This window comes from Stenella coeruleoalba (assembly GCF_951394435.1).
Source record: "Stenella coeruleoalba genome assembly, chromosome: 3".
Classification (NCBI taxonomy): Eukaryota; Metazoa; Chordata; class Mammalia; order Artiodactyla; family Delphinidae; genus Stenella; species Stenella coeruleoalba.
The window spans coordinates 161708948-161723679 of record NC_137148.1 but is presented as its reverse complement, the minus strand read 5'-3'; the positions used below and the strand labels follow the sequence as shown (position 1 = coordinate 161723679).

Sequence of the window (14732 nt, the reverse complement as noted above, 5' to 3'; positions counted from 1 at the left end):
GGGTCCAGCCCTCTGTCATTGCTCTGTCACACTGGGCTCTCTTGAGGACATGGGTTTCTTGAGGATCAGTCCTGGGACTGAGGCCTCTCTGTGACCCAGTGGCTGGCACTGCCTTCCCTGCCCACAGTCTTTCTGACTGTCCCTTTTCCCTGTGACTCCCCTGGGAGGCCAAGACTCAAAGTAGCTGCTGGGCCACCATCACAGGGCCCCACACAGAGCCTGGTGCTACCTGTGTCCCATCCACTCTACCCAGGGCCTGGCATGCAGTGGACATCAGGGGACCCTCCTGGCCAAGGAGGTGATGCTAGATGTCAGCCCCTCTGCTTCCCACTTGAAGGCTCTTAGAGGAGAGGGAGCGCCCCCAGACAGACTAGGGTTCACAGCTCACCCAGAGACCCTGGACAAGTCCCTTTCTCATAACCTTAATTTTTTTCTTCTGGAAAAACAATTTTTTGGTGACGAGTGAAATCAGGAGTTTCAAGCAGCTGTACACAGTCGGTATTTAATAAGTGTTTATTCCACTGGGATGAAGAGCAGGACCTCTTCCAGGGGATGGGCTGAGATCTGGGATCTCCCTGGGGGTCCTGGAGGAGGTCCTGAGAAGCCTTCCTGGAGGAGGGACCATCAGATCTCAGCCTCAAGGGCGAAGGCATCTGAAATCAGGGACGGCTACCCCAGGCGGGGCAATAGCAAGAGCTAAGGCCAGGAGGTAGGAAGAGAAGCAAGGGCAGGGTGGCACCCCGACTCCAATGTTTCCCTCTGCCTGTTTGCCAGGACACTCAGAAGTACACAGAGCCCTCGCTGTCTCCCTGGTCATCGAATTTCTGGATCTGAGTCTTGAGGTGCCTTAGTTTGCCCTTCAGGTAGTGGCAGCGAGCCTGCTTGTCCAGGAAGCTGGGGTCCTGAGTAGGGCAAGATCCAGGTAAGTCCTTGTGGCAGTCTGGCCTATGGCTCTCAAGCTGCTTGACCTTTTGCATTTTCCTTTCTGAGCCTCAGTTTTCTTTCCTTGAAACTGGGCAGGCACAAGTGTCCCAGCCTCCTGGGAGTGCGTGTGTGTGTGTGTGTGTGTGTGTGTGTGTGTGTATGTGTAGGGGGGTGCAAAGGACAGGCTGTAGGATTCAAGAGGCATGACTCACCAACTGCTTCTTCTCAAATTCCCTCCAGACACGGGCAGCAACATGGGCCTCCTTCTGCCAAAGGAGAAGGAAGGGGGTGCTCAGGGAACACAGGACCCAAGGAGGGATGGGGAAACTGAGGCTCAGACAAAGTGGACCTTGTCAAGGGCTGATCTTGGCCTATGTGCTGTGGTACCTGCCCAGCCTGGAGGAGGAAGAGGCCCAGAGATCTGAGCCCAGTGGGTTTCCGGAGGCCTGGGCTACCTGGAAGGGTTGTAGGATGGGGGTTTCCACCTGGGTGCTAACCTGGCTTCGGGGTGGGGGCAGTGAGTTCAGCAGGGCCTCCAGCTGCTGGAGCTTTGCCTGTGCAGAGCCCACCTCCTGCTGAAGCTCCAAGAACTCTGGGTACTGGTCCTGGAACACTGCAGCATAGCGGCTCCGATCCTTCTCGTTGCTCACTGGTGGATACTTACTACCAGGTTGACAGGGGGTCAGAGTATGAGTGTAAAGAATTCCTCTCTTTTCCCCAATCAGTGTAATTTTTCTTTGTCCATGTTGGGTTCCTAGCCCCAAATGCCCTTTTTCTCTGTTTACTATTTGGTAAACTCTTATTCACTTGTCAAAGCCCCAGCCTCAGTGCTCCTTCCATGTTCCCAGAAGTCAGGAACCACAGGGGGGCACTCACAGCTCATAGTCAGGCACGGGGTGGGGCCTAGGCCCATGTCCCCCGGGGACGGCTCTAACAGACTTCTTGGAGCCCAGGAGGGTCCGGGAGGGCAGCTCATCCTCAAATATAATCTTCTTGGGCCTTGTCCCGTGTGCTCCGGGCTGAGGCTGGCACAGAGGGCGGGGCGCGCTGGGTTCGAGGCCTCCAGGCACCAGTCGCTGCAGATGCCGCAGGAATCATGGTTTGGAGTTAACGAGGGTCAGCCGGGATCCATTATACAGGGGGGAATGTATCCTTTGCCTAGGCTCAGCCTGGGGACATTCCTCCCATTCAGACTCACCGGGGGACCAGGGCCAGGAGGGCGGGTTTGCAAGTTCCCCCGGGAGCCGCGGGTCTGCGGGGCCTCCCGGGTGGGCATTGGCTTCGGGGTGGTGCCGCTCGGGCGTCCCCGCACCGGTGGGCGGGCCCTGCGGGAGGAGTCGTGGCCCGCGCGTGGCGGGGGTGGTCGGCGGGCGGACTGTGGACACAGGAGGAGGATGCGATGGGAGGAGGGTAAGGTGGGAGGACTCACGGGGAAGCTGCTCACGGAACGGCCAATTCTCCATCAGCGGCGCGTTGTCCAGCTCCGCCGTCATTTGCATAGACGCACGCCATTGGCCTTCAGAGATCCCCAGACCCTGCCGCCCAGTGCGTAACCCGAAAGAGCGCTATGAATCGTTACGTCACCACGCAGCCCAGGATTGGCTCGCGTTAACCCCTGCGCGGTCGCAACCTCTGCCGCAGGGGTATGTGGAGCCCGTGGACACCGCCCCCGAGAAGACCCCCGGGATCTCCGGCCCGGCAGCGGGCCGCAAGAACCACTCCCTCCCGGGGTCACCTGTCCCAGCGTATGGGGCTCCGAGTCTGGGTCCGCTCCCGAAGAGAGGCGCTCGAGTCCGTGTAGTGCATTAACTACAGGCTGGACTCAACTGGCTGGGTCGCTCCGCAGGTCGGGGGCGGGGCTGGCGGCAAGGGGGCGGGGTTTGGCGAACCTGAAAGTGGAACCGCACCCTTGCCCAGAGTCCAACAGAGACCTCCACCTGTTGTGTGTTTGGGGCTGGTGACCCACCCTTTCCGACCCTCAGTTTATGTCTGAAAAACTGGTGGTTTTGGAGAACTTGTATTTATCTATTTACTCAGCGGTTATATGTATTTTTTCCAGCGGTTATATTTTAAAAATATTTCTTTAAATAATTATTGGAGGCATGTTTAGAAAATTCAGATAGAAAAGAGGCGCAGGGCAAAGTGAATTTCTCACCCACCCTTGTCTCCAGAGGCAGCAGTTAATTGTGTCTCCTTACAGAGAGATTCTAATTCAATGACACATTTTCCTCACTACAGACAATACTGTAGAAAAAAGATTCAAGTGCACATTTCTTTGGCCGATTGTGGAGGATTATGTGGAACTCCTAGAAGTGGAATTGCCCAGAATTGCCCGGGCAAAAGGGACCTGTGTATTTTAATTTGGAAAAATACTGTCAAGTTTTTCCTCAGTGAGGTTGTGCCATTGATGCTCTAATCAGCTGGTTTTCCCACAACCTTTGCAACCTCAATGGTATCAGTTTCCTGTAAGTGTATTTTCAAAGTTTTAAATCTTGCCTAATCTAATATGGTGTGTGAAAAAATTCAGAAACCATTTGTATTTCTTTTCCTATTTCCTGCAAGTCTTTTTTTTTTCTTTCTTTTTGATTTTTAGGAGCTTTCTGTATATCAAGGATGTTAATTTAACCAGATAGTGTATCTTTTACTATTATAAATGGGATCTTCCAATATATTTTGCAGCTATTTTTTTTTGCATATAGTAAACTAATTTAAATATTCATTAAGTCCCTTGCTGGTTTACTAAATTCTTTTATTGAAATAGCTTTTTGTTAGTTTGCTTGGATATTTTATATAGACAGTTGCATTATCTACAAATAATTTTACCTCTTTTCTCATTTTAAAATTTCATTTCTTTTTCTTGTCTAGTTTCATTGACTAGCATCTCCAGACAATATTAAATCAAGTGAGGGGGTGGGTGGACCGTGGGCATCCCCCCATCCCCACCTCACTTTCTTCACTTTGATGGCAAAACTTCGAGTATTTGCCCGTTAAACTCAACACTGCCTTTGGCTTGAGGTTTTTCAGTTCAATGAGGAAAACATCCATCTATTCCTTATTTTTAATTAAGAGACTTTGAGTAATGGATGCTGTGAACAGTACAAAGTACCATTTCACCCTTTGATTTTTGTTTCCTGGTGCATTAATGTGGCCACTAATGCTTCCTAATAATGAACCATCCCTGAGTCACAAGCACGAGCCTCCTTCTTATGATCTAGTTTTTAAAAGTTGCCACTAGAGCTTTCAGAAAAGCTTTAAAAACTGCCACTAGAGTTTTTAAAAGCTCTTCCTGGTGGTTTTGGGGGTGGGGTCCACATGGGCAACTCCATGCATGTCATGCTCCCATGGTTTGGGACAGACACCTCCTGTCCACTCTTCCTTCCCAAGCTCCCTCAGTCACCCCCCTGACAGACTTTGCCAATGACATCTGGAGTGGGGGTAAGCAGAGCCCAGGACCCACAATTCCCCTGGACTCATGCTCAATAATCCCTTCCAGGGTCCCAACTCCAATGCCCACCCAGTTCTTGTCTGAAGTGATCAGACTATGACCTGGGCAGGGCAGGGTCTCCACTGATTCTCATGTGTTTGCTGAATGACTATGTGAAGCATCTGCAATGTCCTAAGATCTTAGGCTGTGGCAGTGGGTGGGCTAAGCCTTGACTCTGAATTATCACCTTCAATCCCAAGGAAGGCCCAGCACTGACACCCCTCCTCCAAGCTGGCCTCCACGCATGGCCCCACTCCTCCCCCACCCTCCAGACCTTACTCTGACCCCACAGGTATGTGTTTGACTCTGGCTCTATCAGATTGGGAGCTCGTGGGGCCTCTAGGGGCCCTGCCTTGTCCAGTGTGAAGTAGGTACCAGGGGGGAACGGGAGGTAGGTTTGCTGAGGCACTATCCTCCTCCCCCGCCCCCCCCAGCCTGACATCCTTCCTCCCCTGTTCATGTGCTCTCTGTGGCTCTCAGGGGCACCAAGGGCCTCCCCATCAAGTTGCCCACCCCAAAGGTTCCCCTGGACAGGGGTGGAGGGCAGAGAGAGGACAGGTGAGGCGGGCCAGGCCAGGTCTTTATTTGAGTTTGGGCATGATACGGATGAAGAGGATCATGCCGATGAAGATGAAGCAGACGATGATAAGCATGGCCCAGAGCAGCCAGTTCACTGACTTCTGTGTGTGCTGCTCCAGCCGCTCAGATTCTGTCTTCAGCTTCTCCAGGTTCTGGTCGGCCATCTTGAGTGAGTGCGACAGGGTCTGAGGGTGAGGTGGGGAGAATGTCAACAGGACTGGGTCCAAGTGTGGCCTCTTCCTACTGCACTGGAGCAAATCTACACCTCTTGGCCCTTGCCAGTGCTGTTTCCTCTGCTGGGAATGCCATTTTTGCCTTCTGCCAAACTCCTATTCATCCATTGAAGCCCCAGCCATAGAGACCTTCTGCTGGGAAGCCTTCTCTGACGCCCCAGGGCAGAAGCTTTAGAGTTCCCAGAGTCCTCATACCTGGTTGTCCTTCTTGATGACACTTTGGGCAGCCAGTGTGTGGGTCTTGAGGCTCCGTGCCAGGCCTAGCATCTCCTCCGCCAGCTTCTCCTGGAGGTTCTGGTGTCGCTGCAGGACGAGGTCTAGCTCGGCTGCTGACTGCTTCTCATCCCCTGGCCTGGGCCCTGCGACCCCACTGACCCCACAGATGGATAGACAGGTGGGTAGGAGGGGTGGTGGGGGGAGGAGGGAAGAAACGAACATGTTCTCAAGGAACCCAGAGGTTGTGGTTCCAGCCACTGCCCTGCTTGGGGCTGTTTCCCCTTTTTTGCCTTGGTTTCTGGGAAGAGCATCCTCAGAAGTGGCCTTTGATTGGTGGTTTATTTTTTTAATTTTAATTTAAATTTTTGGCCACGCTGCACATCTTGTGGGATCTTAGTTCCCTGACCAGGGATTGAACCCGGGCCCTTGGCAGTGAGAGCATGGAGTCCTAACCGCTGGACTGCTGGGGAATTCCCTGATTGGTGGTTTAGATGCTTCGTGGTGACGCTTTAGTGGCCCAAGGTCTGTCCAACTCCCCTGCCCCCAATGCTGCCCAAGGGCTGAAGATACTCACATTCTCTTCCTCACGTCCAGTTCAGGCTCTGGAAGCAAAACAGGCCAAGCAGGAAGAAGGAGAGAATTGGTTTGTTGTTTTCCAGCTTCCTGACCACTGCCTGGGATGTGTCTGCTACTCATAATGCCGTTTCTCATCTTGTCTGCTCCCCAGTGGGCGGGCTCCTGATCAGGCTTCAGAGTATTCCCTTCTAGGAAGTTTTCCTCATTTGGGCTCCCCCAGGTCCCAAGTCCTTCCCTCTAGCCAGCCTTGGCCCCTTGGGCTGGGAGTGTCCAACTTTGTTTCCTCTGGGGGCCGCTCCTCTGTCCTAGCACCGCTTCCAAGCATAACCCGGTAATGCCCCTGGACACACTCTCCCTGGGCTGTGGAAGACCCTGTGGGAGCCAGGTTAGGCGTGAGGTGTGGGGCAGCAAGGACACATGTCTGTCCCAGGCCTTGAGTCCTGTTCTGCTCAGGATGACTCACCTTCACTAGAGTCCTGTGGGAAAAAAGGAGAGGCACGAAGTCACCCACCTTGCCATGCCCCCAGACCTGTTCTGTTCTCTCTGCTCCCAGAAACTCCCCACCCTCAGTCAGGACCCTGGACAAGTCCTGTGCCCTCTGAGCCTCAGTTTTCTCATCTTTTTTTTTTTGGCGGTACGCGGGCCTCTCACTGTTGTGGCCTCTCCTGTTGAGAAGCACAGGCTCCGGATGTGCAGGCTCAGCGGCCATGGCTCACGGGCCCAGCCGCTCCGTGGCATGTGGGATCTTCCCGGACCGGGGCACGAACCCGTGTCCCCTGCATCGGCAGGCGGACTCTCAACCACTGCGCCACCAGGGAAGCCCAGTTTTCTCATCTTTAAACTGAAAACAATAGCTCATATTTTGCAGGGTTTAGCTGATCCACATAAAGTGCTCATAGAGGCATTTGTCATCCTATTTTACAGATGAAAAAACTCATCTGTGTGTGGTGAGGCAGGGGCCAAACCTTACTCTGGCCAACTCTGGGGCTTAAGCAGAGATGTGCCATTTTTGCCTTGAACCAAAACTCTTATTCATCTAGCAAAGCCCTGGCTGCAGTGCCTCTCTGTTGGGAAGCTTTCTCTGATGGTCCAGGGCAGAGTCTGTTGGGCCCCCTAGGATCCCTGCACCTGACAGTATTTGTTGTTCTGGCCACCCCCAGGCACTGAACTCCTGTCCCCAACCAAAGCTTCCCAGGGACCAGGGAGGGAGCCCTACCGTTCCTAGCAGCTCACTCCGCATCTCACTGGTGTACCGTGCCCGTGACTGTAGGTGTACTGTCTTCGTGGCAGGTACCCGTTCCCTGGCTGTAGTTGGTACTCGGCCAGGGGCCAGGAACTGGTTGGCTAGTGCCTTCTCTGAGGAGGAGGTCTGCAGAAGAGGGCAGAGGGGTCACCAGAGGGGCAGGTCCCAGATGAGCATGATGAAGGCTGAGGAGACAGAGGTGCCCCTTACTCACTAGCTTCTCTGCCTGCAGCATCCCCTTCAGAAAATCTACCTTGCGAGAATATTCATTGATCACCTCGGAGGCCGGTTTGCTGGAAGGGGAAAAGAGGAAACAGAAAACCTGCCCACTGTCCCCAGTTCAGGGAAGGGTCTTAGCAGGGAGGGACTGGAGACCAGGGATTCCGGACTCTACTCCCTGCCCCGGATTTGAACACTTGTGGCCGCCTGCACTCACCTCGCCTGTGCCTTCAGGGCCTGCAGCATGTCCTCGAGGGCTCCCACATACTGGGGACGAAAAGTGGGGTGTCAGCCCAGTGCCCCCCACCACCGCCGGGCTCAAAGGGATTAAAGCCACCAAGGGGCGGGGCCAGGTCGGGGGCGGGGCTGGAACGGGAGGAGCCAAGTATCAAGGAGGCGGGACCAGCTGGGCCCCAGGGAGGAGGCGGGGGAGCAGCGCAAACGGACGTGGCGGAGCCAACCGGAAGCGGCGTGGCCTCATTGGCTGGCGGGGTGGGGGAGTCGGGCCCGGTGGCCTCCGGCTGCGGGGACCACCCTCCGGGATTCGGGCTGTACGCGGACACACGGGCTTCCCTCACCTTTTCTAGACGCCACTCGTCCGGGTCCCGCTTCTCCGCTGCCATCGCCTCACAGCGGCACAACAGCCGCACCAGGTTCAGCTCCAGCCTCGACGCTGCCATCACCACCCAGCGGTTACCCGCCTCTTCCGCCGGCGCCATCTTAAGAGATGGCGGAAGTGTCTTTCATTGGCCTCCTTCCGGGCGGAAGTTCCCGGTTTGCTCTCTCATTCTTATTTGGGGCTCTCTCGTTCTTGTTTGGGCGTTTGCTCTTTCAGTCTTGTTTCAATTAGAGGCGCCATCCAGTCCGTATTTACTCAGGACTCAATCGCTTGCTAATCCTCGCGAGCATCTTAACCCTTCCGGAAGGGCTGAAAGGGTCGAGTCCTTCGTTTCAGGCCCACGTGCAACGCGTGACATGCTCATTACTTACCCCTGCTCAAAATTCCTCCCCCGCTCCCCACTCCTTTCTGGGTTCTTCCCACACTGAGCTCTTCCGCATCCGGGTAGCCTGGGGGAGATTCTCCTGGGGGAGAGGCTCTGACCTGGGATTTAGGAATCCGAGACTTAACGGGCTATGATTTCCAAACTTTTGCAGCTGTGATATCCCGTCCCAGCCCTGACTCTGACTCCACCTCCCACCGTGGCCTTCTACGAATTTCTTAAGTTTTTCTGGACCTGTCTCCTCCCTTGGGAAACCGGCAGTGTGGCAGTGACATGGGCTAAACCTGGGAGTGAGAGGTCACCCCCAATGCCCAGACCCCCATGGACAGAACCCCCCCACTTTGTCCCCAGGAAGCCAAGGCCCCTTGTTCGAGTCCTCCCTCCTGGAGTGGACAGGGTGAGGATGGGGGCTTCACAGGGACTGAAGCCTGGCATGCAGCCCTTAACCATCTCCCCATCTTTCAGGTCACCTGTGTCCAGGTCACACCGGTGGGCCTGGTGCCCTGTAACGTACCATGGATGAGACCAAACTCAGGGTGTTGATAAAGGGGGGCTCTACAGGCAGACAGGGCAGGGTCTGAATCCCAGCCCCGCCCCACCCCAGCTGTGTGGCCTTGGACTAGCCCACCAACTCTTCCTTGCATGTGCCATTGAAACTCCGGTTTGTCATGGTCTCCATCTCCCCCGCCCCAAAGGACCCACCTGCCAGCCAGTTCCCACAACTGCCCAGCTGGTTGTAACCTGGGAGCTCTTCTGTGGTGGTTGGGGGTGGTGGTGGTGGTAGTGTTGCTTCTGGTTGTAGTGGGTCCACCAGGACTGACTCCCCACACCCCACCCACGGCGGATGGCCCCATCAGTTGACATTTAAGCCCCAGCTGGGGAGAGGCTAGGTGTGACAGGAGGCAGCTCCCAGGACAGCAGGCTCTCCTCACTGAATGTGGCTCTGCCAGGAGCTGCCTGCTTTCCCAGCTTTCTGGATCAATAAAAAGAACTTCCAGCAAAGCCCACATCCCTTGTGTGAAAAGTATGTGTGAAATTCCAGCAAACAAACAGCAAAGTCGGTTGGAGGAACAAGGCAGCTCCTTCCAGGCAAGGGGCCCAATCTCTGCCCTGTACCCCTCTTGGCTGAGGCCGCAGGGCTGACCCCCACCTGCCAACCCCTGCTTTTTCAGCCTGGAGCTGGCCTGAATAGGAACTGCATGCAGACACTTCTCAGGCACTTTTTTTTTAATTTCACATGGCCTGTGGGTGCCTCTTGTTCCAGGTCTGGGGCCATGTGTCCAGGTGTCTGGAGAGTGGGCTGAGCCCAGGAGGGGAGCCCTGCTCCGGAGATGCCAGATGTCCAGGCTGTCACTGTAGACTTGTAGGGACATACAACTCCAGGCCTTGCCCTCCCCACCCATGAGTGGTCCTGAGTTGCGGGCTCCTGTTCTGCCACATGGGGTGGGCAGTGCCAAGGGTGGCCTCCTCCAGCCTCCTGTGTCCAGGGCACAGTGGACCAAGGAGTGATGGCCACCTTCGAGTCTCCCTGGGATGTGAGGTCTGTGGTGCCTGGAGTGGAGGCTGCCTACCACCTCGTGTCCTGGCTCCAGCCAACAGTCTTGATCACTACGGAAGGCTCACTGTTCCCTCGAATGCCACCGGCCAGGTGGCCACTGCCGGGCCAGAATACGAGTCCAAGACAGACTTGGGGCAGTCAGGGGCCACAAGCGTCCAAACCTCTCGTGCAAGGTCCTAGCCCTCAGACTGTCCCCCGAGCTGTCCCTCAGTGTGGGTCTGAGCCTCCAAAGCTTCGCGGCTGTGTGGCCTTTACTCTGAAGACTCATGTCCAGGTTATAAGGGAGATGCAGGGCGTTAATATAAAAGTTTGTACATACACATATAAAAAAACAATTTGGTCTTCTGTTAAGGCTGTTACAGTTTAAAGTTATGTAAACCACGCCCAAAGAAACAGTGACCAGAAAAACGTACAAAAGGGGAGCTGGGAGATGCCAGGCTGCCCGCCATGATTCAGTGCTCTGGGCGGGCAACTCTGTGCGATGTAGGGGCTCAGCAAGGGCAGCCGGGCCTCAGCCGGCCTCTCCCTGCCTGCACTCACTTGGAGTTGGTGCCCACCTCACATCGCTCTTGGAGTTTTTCATTCCGGATCCTTCTCAGACCACTGAATGCTGGCTCTGGAGCTCTGGCACCCAGCTCTGGCACCGGGCCGTCCTTGGATTTGCGGACTCTGACAGCTGTGGGCCCTCAGCCATTGGCCTGGCCCGAGGCAGGGGGCAGGCAGTAGGTTGGGGGGTCCGAGTACCTCCGCTTGGTCCCAGGTGGCCGGTCGTCCTTGTCCAGGGGCTCCTGAGGGCCCTGAGTGGGCAGGTGAGTGCCGGGTGTGATATACACAGAGTGTACCTGGTCTGGGCGGCGAGCAGGTGGCTCTCGGCGCCTCACCGGGGTGGCAGCTTCCTGGGCACCTGGTGCCCGGCCAGGGAGATAGGAGGGCAGGCCGGGCGGGAGCTTGATGTTGGCCGTGGGCATGATGGGGGTCCGCCGGGGGGTCTTCACTCTAACCGTCATGAAGGACGACGGCCTTCGTCGAGGAGGGGCGGCCGCCTCGGGGAGGGGGCTCGGGGTGGGTGCGCTGGGGCAGGGGAGAGCAGGCGCGAGGGGCCCTTTTGAGAGACAGATGGCAGGGTTACTGCAGCTTCAGGGCCGGCAGACGGACCCTCGCCCGGGGGCCTGCTGGGTGTGGACATGGGAAGGAGAAAAGCAGACGCTACCTTAATACTGACCTTCCGAGGCCCCCCGCCCAGCCCGCTCTTCCAACAGGCTCTCGGTGCTAGCTGATGTCTCTGAGTCCAGGTTCTCTTCATCGGAGCCCCGAGGGTCCAGCTCTGGCAGCCGGTACGTGATGTCCTCCCTGGGGATGAGAGGGTCACAGTGTCCAAGGCTGTTCCATGGTGGAAGACTGCCCCCACGGAAAAGTGCCAGGCCAGTAGGGGACAGAGTAGGTCATCCTGGTCCTGGAGGGGACTCCCTGCTCCCAGCACCCAAAACCCAACCCCGAAAGCACACCTGGCCCAAAATGCCCCTGACTCAGTGAAGGTCATGTGAGGAAGGTGTCAGGCTGCTGAGGGAAGCCAGGCATCTGGCCTAGTACTCAGCTAGTGAGGGGCTCCTGCCTCAGGACCTTTGCACACGTTGTTCCCGCTGCCTGGAGTGCCCTACCCTATTCCTAAGACTAGGATGCCCAGGGGGCCTGGATTACACCTGTTCTCCTGGCATAATTTTTAAACAGCATCTCCGTTCATACTTCCATCTTGACCGGACAACAAACTGGTGGATCGCCCTAGCTAAGGCCAACTTTAAGACAAAGTTCAGGCATCACCCGTCTGTTTCCCTTCTCTCCCTATGGGCCGCTGTGATTCCCTGTGGTCAAGCCAGGGGTTTAACGAGCTTAGGCTGTGTTTTAGGACAGCAGCACCCCGTGAGGTGGGCACTGGACCGCGGGACTGGGCCTAGCCCATTAGCTTCCTAACAGCCAGATTCCCTATAGTGGTGGGGGGGGCAGTGGATGGGGGCTGGACAGGGCGGCCGAGTGTGGCAAGGGTTCGGAGAGACACTTGCTTCTCCTCCTTGATGGACTGGATCCGCTCAATTAGGATCTCTTTCTCACGATCCTCTTCACCGCCGGCCACTTCCTCCTCTGGCAGCACCCCCAGCTCCTCCAGGCCACCGCTGCTGCTCATCCGGGTCTTGGGGTTCTTGATCTGCAAAGAGAAGCGGCAGGTCTGGCCAGCCCCTCTGTGTGGGTGGGGTCAGTGCTTGTGGCTGGAGAGAGGGTGGTGCAAGCAGCTCTGGGGGAGGTTAGTTCTGACATGGGTGGCTAGGCTTAGAGAGGCTTCTCCGGGGATCATGCAGGGACCGAGCGGCCGGCACGTGGTTCATTAGTCATCTTCACAGGCAATCAACAGGCAATGGGTTTCCCCCAGCATGCACTTCCAGAAGGTTAGGACACGCTCGGTCTATCCTACGAGGACCCTAGGGGTTGAGAGGAACCCCAGCATGCACCGCACTGGGAGACATGCGAGGAGGACCCACCGTACGTGTACATACCAGGACCCCCTCATAAGGAGACGAAAACCCCAGTTTGAGAGGCCAGGGCTGGGGGAGAGATGAAGAGTGGGTGACCACACAGGGCCATGACCAGGGCACAGGCGCTAGTCATGAGCATAAGGCCACGTCTGACTGTCGGGACAAGGACAGGATCCTCCCACAGGAGCCCGGGGACGGGCCCCTTATCCCTCTACCCCCCACTGTGAGGCCACTTCTGCTGTGGCAACGTTCCCCTGTGGGCGGGGCCCAGGTCAGCCCGGGACATGGCTGGAGGATGACCAGGACCACCACCAAGTAGGTGACAGGACCCCCACTGCTGAGAGCGGCAGCTGGCCTTGAGGCTGAGCTAGGATGGTGGTCTTTTGGCCGAGGTGAGGAATCAGCCCCTAAACATGCTGCCACGAGGCCCCAGGTCAGGCTGCCGGTGGCCCAGAGTGTGCTGGGAGAGTGTGCTGGACGGATAAGTGAGACCCCGCCCAATGTCCAAACCCCGCCCACCGGTCCCCACTCCCACTTCAGCGGCCCCGCCCCCACCGAAGTCCCACCCTGCGTTGCTCACAGCGTTTTGTCGCAGAAGAGAGAGCCTCCGGAAGGCGATGCTCTCAGCAGCCTCCAGCTGGGTGATCTCCTCCATCTTCACTTTGTACTTCCTCATCTGTTCTTTGATCAGCATCTCCACGCACCTGTGGAGAAGGCGACTCAGCTACCGCCTTGGGGGGTACGGTCAGCATGGGGGCCTGCATCTACGGAGATGCTGGCCCGAGACTGGGGCATGGTGGCTGAGACAGAGACCCAGAGACCAGGCAGGGCCACGGACATGGCTGTGGCTCCCATCGTGGCCCCAGTTCACTCACTGTGTGACCTCGTGTAGCTCACCCCACCTCTCTGAGCCTGAATCCTTGTCTTAATAAGCCTCCTCGTTTGAAGGAGGAAGTACAGTACCATGGAGGTGGGGTGATTTGTCCCAGGGGCTGCAGGCAGCTGGCCCCAAGGGCTCTAAAACTGCACTGTGACCCAAGGCACATGTGCTCAGTGGTCAGGGCCAGCCTCAGTGGTCAGTACCGAGGCAGGGAGGGTGTGGTGGGACCGGATGGACTCAGACTGGATGAAGAGGCAGTCATGACTCAGGTTTCCCATTGTCATGACCACATAAGAAAAAACATGCTGGAAGCAAATCCGTCAACAGCATACCGCTGCCCAGGTAATGTCAGGGCCACACTGGACTCTCCTCCACTCTGCCTACCAGCAGCTGTTCACTGATCTCTTGAGTGTGGCCCGGGGTGTGGGGTGTGCACTGTCAGGCGTAGCCCTCAGGCCTTCCTGTGCTTTGCCTCCTGAAACCGCCTTGGGTGACAGGTTCTTATTTTTACAACTCGAAGTCTAAACACTGTCCTTTTAGTGATGGATGTCTGCTGACCTTCTGAGTTTTTTTTTTTCTCTTAATTAATTTTTATATTTTGGGTGCGCTGCGAGGCATGCGGGATCTTAATTTCCCAATCAGGGATCGAACCCGTGCCCCCTGCAGTGGACGCACGGAGTCCTAACCACTGGACCACCAGGGAAGTCCCTTTCTGAGTTCTTTTGAGGCACTTCCTGTTTTTCGTGCTTTCTAAAAAAAATTTATTTATTTGGCTGCATCGGGTCTCAGTTGCGGCACGTGGGATCTTAGTTGTGGCATGCGTGTGGGATCTAGTTCCCTGACCAGGGATCGAACCTGGGCCCCCTGCATTGGGAGCACGGAGTCCTAACTGCTGGACCACCAGGGAATTCCCTTGAGGCACTTTCTGAGAACTTTTTTTTTTTTTTGAAGCACTTTCTGAGAACTTTCAAAGATCGTTTGTGGGGAAGAAGGAACCTTGAGACAACCGCTTCTGTTTGCTGCAGGCTCTCACTGCTCCCAGAGGCTGGCAATGTGGGGCTTCACCATCTGCCCCTCACCCTGGACAGAAGATGAGGGATTTCTCCCCTTTTTTGGTTTTTCACCCTCAAGAGAACTCAGAAGTGATGCTCTTGCTGCTTGAGGAGATGCTGCCAGGTCTCCACCTGGGTCTGGGCATGTGTGAGCCCTACGATGCCACCAGGAGGCCAGGCTGCTTCCTGTCCCTTGTCTGTCAGAAGAGCCCTGCTCGCCGCTCACAGCAGCCAGTGCACGT

At 56.2% G+C, this 14732-nt stretch overlaps 3 protein-coding genes across 13 annotated transcripts in view; all 3 read right to left on the bottom strand.

The window, feature by feature from the left end:
• Positions 1-524: 524 nt before the first annotated feature.
• On the bottom strand, positions 525-2734 carry OCEL1 (occludin/ELL domain containing 1). Its single transcript, XM_079917918.1, has 6 exons — positions 2660-2734; positions 2123-2299; positions 1801-2000; positions 1422-1587; positions 1137-1190; positions 525-902 (listed from the first exon to the last, which is right to left on the bottom strand). Exons 2-6 carry the CDS (start codon positions 2198-2200, stop codon positions 780-782), a joined length of 621 nt encoding a protein of 206 aa, XP_079774044.1. The 5' UTR covers positions 2201-2299; positions 2660-2734; the 3' UTR covers positions 525-779.
• A 2242-nt stretch (positions 2735-4976) lies between these two features.
• USE1 (unconventional SNARE in the ER 1) lies at positions 4977-10209 on the bottom strand. Its single transcript, XM_079916727.1, has 8 exons — positions 8053-10209; positions 7692-7741; positions 7470-7548; positions 7229-7381; positions 6476-6488; positions 6011-6038; positions 5416-5590; positions 4977-5172 (listed from the first exon to the last, which is right to left on the bottom strand). Exons 1-8 carry the CDS (start codon positions 8191-8193, stop codon positions 4990-4992), a joined length of 822 nt encoding a protein of 273 aa, XP_079772853.1. The 5' UTR covers positions 8194-10209; the 3' UTR covers positions 4977-4989.
• Positions 10210-10359: 150 nt separating this feature from the next.
• MYO9B (myosin IXB) overlaps positions 10360-14732 on the bottom strand; it is an 89215-nt gene continuing 84842 nt past the window's right edge. For 7 of the 11 annotated variants that reach the window (XM_079916714.1, XM_079916718.1, XM_079916720.1 and 4 more), the window contains 5 exons: positions 13139-13262; positions 12580-12627; positions 12087-12233; positions 11256-11379; positions 10360-11135 (listed from right to left, as the gene is read on the bottom strand). In XM_079916714.1, the coding sequence (XP_079772840.1) occupies positions 10720-11135; positions 11256-11379; positions 12087-12233; positions 12580-12627; positions 13139-13262 (859 nt within the window). In that variant the 3' untranslated portion in view covers positions 10360-10719. Of the gene's footprint in view, positions 11136-11243; positions 11380-12086; positions 12234-12579; positions 12628-13138; positions 13263-14732 lie in introns of all 11 variants that reach the window. The other 4 variants (XM_079916721.1, XM_079916716.1, XM_079916724.1 and 1 more) reach the window with 3 other exon arrangements.

Bases quoted from the DNA above. Each gene is read 5' to 3' on its own strand.
- OCEL1 (XM_079917918.1), bottom strand. From the start codon at position 2,200: ATGCCCACCCGGGAGGCCCCGCAGACCCGCGGCTCCCGGGGGAACTTG. The intron at 1,191-1,421 runs GTTAGCACCCAG...CTCCTTTGGCAG, and splicing joins TGCCCCCACCCCGAAGCCAG to AAGGAGGCCCATGTTGCTGC. The intron at 903-1,136 runs GTGAGTCATGCC...TGCCCTACTCAG, and splicing joins AATTTGAGAAGAAGCAGTTG to GACCCCAGCTTCCTGGACAA.
- USE1 (XM_079916727.1), bottom strand. From the start codon at position 8,193: ATGGCGCCGGCGGAAGAGGCGGGTAACCGCTGGGTGGTGATGGCAGCG. The intron at 7,382-7,469 runs GTGAGTAAGGGG...CCTCTTCTGCAG, and splicing joins TGCTGCAGGCAGAGAAGCTA to ACCTCCTCCTCAGAGAAGGC. The intron at 5,591-6,010 runs GTGAGTATCTTC...CTGTGGGGTCAG, and splicing joins CTGGACGTGAGGAAGAGAAT to TGGGGTCGCAGGGCCCAGGC.